General features: G+C 62.9%; 1 protein-coding gene across 1 annotated transcript; it reads right to left on the bottom strand.

Annotated features, from left to right (window-relative positions):
• Positions 1-398: 398 nt before the first annotated feature.
• Positions 399-3,806, bottom strand: Cryaa (crystallin alpha A). The gene is made up of 3 exons (XM_005323450.5): positions 3,515-3,806; positions 2,172-2,294; positions 399-1,125 (listed from the first exon to the last, which is right to left on the bottom strand). Exons 1-3 carry the CDS (start codon positions 3,701-3,703, stop codon positions 916-918), a joined length of 522 nt encoding a protein of 173 aa, XP_005323507.1. The 5' UTR covers positions 3,704-3,806; the 3' UTR covers positions 399-915.
• Positions 3,807-6,677: the final 2,871 nt, after the last annotated feature.

Raw genomic sequence — 6,677 nt, 5'->3', positions numbered from 1 at the left:
AGAGCAGGGCCAAGCTGCTCTGGGTGGAGGGTGATGCTGCCGGACACTGCCGGTCCCAGGAACCCTGAGGGCTGGTGTCTGCCCTGGGCATGGGGAGGCTGAGCAAGCCACGCCTCTACCGCAGGACCAGGGCCTGCTGCCCACTGGAAGTGGGCTGTGCACCCCACGAGGGATGAGGTGACGGGAAGCCTGGGGAGGCAGGCTGGAGAGGGGCCATCTCCCACTCCTGCTCCCGCAGAGCCTGCTGAGGAGAGGCCCCTGGACACAGGAGAGAGGAAGGGACACTGGAGGCCCTGGGCAGAGCCAGCAGGAGCAGAGGCCTCCTATTCCTCCCTCCGGCTGCTGACCCCCGCCCTCAGGGTTGCCCAATGCAGACAGCATGACCACCAGAAGGCAAATTGCTGTGCCACCTGCTCTTTATTGGCTGCCATGGGCTCATTCTCATGGGTGACCGGAGTGCCCAGGAGAGGAAATACACAGAGGAAGGGTGCGGGAAGACGGTCTGAGAGGAGCAGGCTGCAGAGCCAGGGGCCCCCAGCACCCACGGCACCACAGGGAAGTGGGCTGGGCCGCCGAGGAGGCCACCGGTGTCCGGATCCATCCAGAGGGCTGGGCCAGGGCACCCGTGGGGCTGGTCCCCCCCTCCTGCCCTCTGAGCAGAGCTGATGTCCCTCAGGAGGACAAGGTCCCATCTAGAGAAGCGTGTGATGCAATCACTCCCCCGGGGGGCAGGTGTTGGGCCTGGGACACCCTGCGGTCACGGCTCCAAGCTCCCGGCCACTCTCTCAGAACCTCATTCCTCTGAGAAGACGGGGGATGAAGGAAAGGAAAGGAAGGGAAGGCAGAGGCCTTTCCTGTGGTCCCCCCAGCTGGAGGGGTCAGGGGCCGAGGGGGGCAGCCGAGGCCGAGGCCTGCTTAGGACGAGGGTGCCGAGCTGGGCTTCTCCTCCCGCGACACGGGAATGGCTCTCTCGCTGTGGCCAGCGTCCAGGCCAGACTGGACCTTGGGGCCTGAGAACGTCAGCATGCCGTCTGCAGACAGGGAGCAGGACAGGGCCGACTGGTCCACGTTGGAGGGCAGGCGGTAGCGGCGGTGGAACTCCCGGGAAATGTAGCCATGGTCATCCTGGGAAGAGGCCGGGAGGGGCGGTCAGAAGCAGCAGGGCAGCTGCCATCCCCCACGCTGAGAAGGGCCCTCCCACACCCCGTGAGGCAGCCGGGCTGAGCTGAAGAACTGGAGGGCCACTGTCCAGACCTCCAGAGACGTATGGACCCATGTCCACTCTCTCCAGCCTGGAATCTCAGCCCAGCCTGCTGGCTCCCTGACCTCCAAGAGAGACCTTTGACAAGAGCAGAGCACAGCAGCTGGGACTGCCCAGGGCTCTCTCTGGCCTGGCATTGGCCCCCAGTGGGATGCCTCATGCCACTGGCCCGGCCTCTCCATCAGGTTTTCCCCTGAGGGTGACCCAGGAAGACCAGGTGACCCGGATCTCTCACTCCCACCTGACAGGGGGCAGAAGGCCTTTGCTTCTGGATGCCCTGACCCCAGATTCAGCTCCTGGGCCCTGCTTCCTCCTCCAGGTGCAAAGACCTGAGAGCTGGGAACTGGACGAAGAGGGACTGGACAGGGAGGGGGCCTCCCCTAGCCAGGGCGGGGAGGGGCAGCAGACAGGGAGCCCCCAGGATCTCCATATGACCAGGAGTGGGCGCAGGGTGGTGACTACAGGGGAGCCCCCACTGCGCCCTGGTACTAGCCACGGGATCCGGCAGGCGGGGGACCTCCTCAGGCTCTGGCCCTACCCTGGTTACCCCGAGATACTAAGCACAATGTTGAAAAGGGCCACTGAGAGGTGACTCAGTGGACGACCCTGAAGGCCAGCTGTTCTGTCCTCACGGGCTCGCCCTCCAAAGTGAGGTTGTGAAAACACGTGTTGGCTCAAAGGTGCCCGCCACGGGCCCTGCCCTTTCCCGGGCTCCTTCTAATCCCATCCTGCTGTGAAGACCCAGAGCAGCCCCGACAGCTGGGAGCAGCACCCAAGGCAAGGACTCAGGATGGAGCCGCAGGCCACATTCACAGCGCTGCCCCGCCCTGCTGGGCTCAGGGGGACAGTGCCCAGGGTCTGGAGGCCTGCTGTGGGCAGGTGGAGGCGCTGTCCCGGGCGCGGAGCTCACCTGCCGCTCGTTGTGCTTGCCATGGATCTCCACGAAGTCCTCCAGCACCTTCACGGTCAGGTCCTCGGGAGAGAAGTGCTTCACATCCAGGAGGATGACGAACTTGTCCCTGTCGGATCGGACCTGAAACCCAGACCCGCATGTGGAGCTCCCCAGAGGGCCACCAGCTCCAGGATGGAGCGGACACACCACCCAGAGCGATTGGCAGCTCCAGCACTGGCCACCGGAGCAGACCCTGTGCTGGCCTCCTCCTCACGGGCCAGCAGAACGGAGTGCACAGGAGCCGGACTGCAACACCCGTGCCAAGGGCAGCTGCGCCACTGACCCCAGACCTTAGGGATAGGAGTGCTTGACCACTGCTGGGCGATAGGTGGGCTGGCCGGTCCCTGGGGCGTCACCGGCGGGGTGTGGGTCCTGGTGAGCTAACTGGCTGTGGCTAATTGGCATGGCTGGCTGGCTGACACAAGTCTGCTGGCTGGTGACGGTCAGGGTGGCTGGTCATGGGCTGAATGGTTGTTTGGTGATGGCCAGGGGGCTCTTTAGGGTTGGAACGCTGGTTGCTCACGAGTTGGCATTTGGAATAAGGTGGCTGCCCCAGGTTCATCTGGGCTCCGTAAGCCCCCACTGGGGCCCATCTTCCAGGTCCACCTGCTGCTGCAGCCTGCGTAGCATTCTGTCCAGCTCACAAAGCCCTCTGTCCCTTGCTCTCCCCTCCCTGCCCTGGCTCCTCGGCTCCCTCTGGCCATTCTGCTCCCGGGCATGGTTGGTAGTGCCTGGCCTCTGGGAGCCTCCTCCTTTAGGAGGCCTGCTGGCCTGGACCTGCCCCAGCTCAGCAGGGAGAGGGAAGTGGCCTCAGGCCTTTCCTGGGCATGGCTGCGCTCCGGTCAGCTGGGTGAGAGCCCAGTCTCTGAGCTTTGCCAGCAGCAAAAGGCAGGTGCTCTGCTGAAGTAACCCTCTCTCTGGGCCTCAGGCAGCACACCCTCCCGCACCTGCAGGGCCAGCGGGAGGAAGCCCGACCCGGGAAGCTCACACCACCCCGCGACTTGCCTTGGCGGGGTTGTTCTTGGGGTTTCCAGCATGTGGTTGGTGCATTACAAACCACATACGGGTCATGAGCTGATGGGAGGAAAAGACAGCGGTTGGGCCTGGGTGGGCTTCCTGCTCCAACCCTCCCCAGGGCCCGCCTCTGAAGGTGACGAGGCTGGGGGAGGCAGGACGGTGGCCTACAGCCACCACCCGCTCCGGGGAACAAGATGAGTGCGCCAGGGGCAGCAGGTGGCCCCTGGGGAATCCCTAGCTGTCCTCTGCCCAGCCAGGAGAAGCCAGAGGCCCCAGGACCTTACCTCGGAGATGCCAGAGTCCAGCACTGTGCGGAAGAGGGACTGGCGGTAGTAGGGGCTGATGGTGGAAGACAGGAAGGGCAACAGGTCATACTCGAAGAGGCCCTCACCGAAGAACTGGTCGAACAGCCGGCTGGGGTAGAAGGGTCCCAGCGCACGCTTGAACCAGGGGTGCTGGATGGTGACGTCCATGTTCTGCTTCGGCACTGCGGGGACTGGAGGCTGGCGACAGGGCAGGGCAGAGGCCTCTGGGCAGCGCAGTGGGGAGCCGGGTGGCCAGCCCTCCCTATATACGCCTGGACAGAATGGAGGCATTAAAGGATTTCTCTGGAAATGCCTGAGCTCAGGAGGAAGGTTGCAGAGTCAGCAGAGCCCGGCGGGGCCCCACGCCTGCTGCCCCAGCCCCAGAGGCACAGGCTGCCCCAGCCCCAGAGTCCAGGCCTGAGCTGTCTGGGCACCTCAGGGCCACCAGGAGGACAGGTGCCCCCATGTTCACCACGGGGAGACGGTGGAAAGGCCATCTGTGTGGGTCAGGGGCAGCACTGATTCTTGGCACACCTCTGTCCTGACTGTTCCTCACGGTGGCCCTTGGAGGGGAAGCTCATCGCTCTGCTTCACAGACAAGGAAACGGAGGCACAGAGGTTAGACAAGCTGTCCCCACATCTCAGCTCCCAGGTGACGGCACGTTTCTCCAGAGCAGAATTACCTCTGTTGCTTCTTACTGATCACAAAGATGAGGCCTCCTCACATAAAGCTCAGGAAGACAGGAAATAGAACAAGCCAGCCGAGCCTTGGGGTGCCGGCAGGAGCCCTGCTCAGCCTCAGGCTCACTCCAAAGACCGTGGGCTTCCTGCAGGGGCCTGATTGAGCGTGAGGAGAGGGGACCTGCGTTCCAGGCCCTCCGTGCGGCTCACCCTCCATGGACATGGCCCCCTGCAAAGCCTGGAGCCTCAGCATGACCACACCGTGGTTGCCAACTGACCACCCATCACCATGGTCACTGGCCACAGGGTCCTGCTGTTGGCAAGGCCTGGTGAGTACTCTGCTCCTGCCCATGCCCTCTCCAGTGACTCCCACTTTTAATGCTTCTAGAAGTTTCTTGACCTTGGGCAGCATTATACTTCTGCTTCCTACACCCCTACAGCAGAGGACAAAGCCTGCTCCCACAACCTGGGCTAGCTTTTGGCACGCATGACCCAGACCGTGAGAAGCTGCCGGTTCCCCTTTGTGCCTCCTGCTTCCTGGCCCAGCTTCTAATCAACGTCCAGGCCATGTTTGTGGAACAAACTCTAGCCCCAGGCTCTCAGGATCGCTGCAAACTCTCTGGCCCACGGACTCAGAAGGTCATCAGAGAATAGACACCCGGCCATCAGTTTGGTACATCCAGGACAAAATTGGTGTTGCAAGTGGGGACCCAGGGCCTTTGCCACACAGTGTGAACAGGCGGGGCTTCAGTGAAGGGGGCTTCAGGTTGCCTGTTGGGCTGGGGTCACACCTGAGCGGTGGCAGGGGTATGGACAGGGTGGGGTGCCAGCTGCCTGTTCCTGGTGCAGAGGGTGGGGTGTGGGGGGGCAGATGGAAGCTGAGTGAGTCCTCCAGGGAGTGGCCAGTGGGGCCAGGCCCCAGGTCATGGCTGGGCGGAGCCGTCCTGTAGTGCCAGGCAAGGACAGAAGCGTTCTTTCTGTCTCCACTTAAACTCTGCTCATCACAGATGTTCTGTGCTCGTTTTGATTTTTTTCACGTTGCCTTTAGATAGGACTCATCTCGACAGCTACAGTGCTTGCACCTCCCTGGCACTGGGCACAGAGGGAAGCATGTTGCTCTGCCTGCCTGCGCTGGCTCTGCCTGTGGGCGGTCAACAGCTGGGGCCCTCAGCAGGGATGGAGACAAGTGCCCCCTGACGCTGGCCTGAGCCTCGTCCCGAGGCTCAGCTGCCGAGGTAAGGCCAGGCCCTCTGGTCTCAGGTGCTCACACTCCTGTACCCCTGTGGGCTGAGAGTCCGGGGGGGCCCTGGGGCATGGAGGGCCAGGCAAAGTCTTCAGGGTGAGCCAGGCCTGGGTCTGCACAACTGAACCATGAAGACTGAGACGGGGGAGCTACAGCGCCAGGGCCCTCAGGGGCCCTGTGTGACTGTGCTGCAGCTGCCCTAGGAGGCGTCACAGACTTGGTAGCTTCAAACACACTCATGCGTGATCTCAAGGTTCTGGAGGCCAGAAGTCTGCACTGTGTCTCGCTGAGCTAAAGCCAAGGAGAGCCCGGTGGTGCCTGTGAAGCCGCCCTCCCTCTCCCTGTGACTGGCGGCTCTTCTCCCACCTTCAAGGGAGGCGTGGGTGGTCCGGTCTCCCATCACCCCTCTGGCTGTCGCTCTCCTGCCCCTGCCCCTGGATGAGCCAGGATCATCTCCCTGAGGCCAGCAATCCAGGGAAACCAGCCTTCTTCCCTCTGCCACGTCAGCAATAGACTAGCTCTGGGAACTGGGGCAGGGAGGCCTTGTTGCTCCTGCTAGCCAGGGAAGAGCATGAGATGTGGCCCAGGGCTGCCCTGGCCCTGGGTCCCTGGAGCACAGACTGGTGGGCTACTCTACCACTAACCAAGAAAGGCCAGTGGTGAGGGCCAACATGGAGCCTCTGACTGTCCTCAACCTGAACCCCAGTTGGCTATCAAGGGCTCCCCCGTCTCATCTCCAGCCCACTGGCCTGGGTCCTGCCGGCCTCTGTCTGCTGCTTGAGAGCACCTTCATTCCTGGACAGACCCTGGCTGAGCCCTGTCCACACTCTACACTGACAAGCAAAGCCTGCTCTGTGGAGCCGATGGTCTAGAGGGTGAGACAAAGAAGCAGGTGGCATCCAGGCTCAGCAGGGACAGAGCAGGACCAGGGGGAGACCCTGGGTCTGGGCCAGGCCCCTTGCTGTGGGCCTGGGCTCCTTCTAGAAATCATGGTGAAGGTGCCCACTCCAGTTGGGGTGTCAAATGTCCCCCAGGCCCCTGTGTTAAAGCTTTGGTCTTCAGGGAGGCCCTCCTGCGAGATGGTGGAGCTGTGGCCAGGGGGGTCTTCAGGTCACTGACGGTGCCCCTGAAGAGGCCTGTGGAACCGTGTCCCTTCCTCTCTCTCCTGCTTCCTGGATCATGAGGTGGGCTCCTCCAGGCACCCGCCATGGTGTGCTG

The sequence above is a fragment of the Ictidomys tridecemlineatus genome, chromosome 3, assembly GCF_052094955.1.
Source record: "Ictidomys tridecemlineatus isolate mIctTri1 chromosome 3, mIctTri1.hap1, whole genome shotgun sequence".
NCBI classification, from domain to species: domain Eukaryota; kingdom Metazoa; phylum Chordata; class Mammalia; order Rodentia; family Sciuridae; genus Ictidomys; species Ictidomys tridecemlineatus.
Note: the sequence above shows the minus strand (reverse complement) of the source record. Positions and strands in the feature narration are given on the sequence as shown.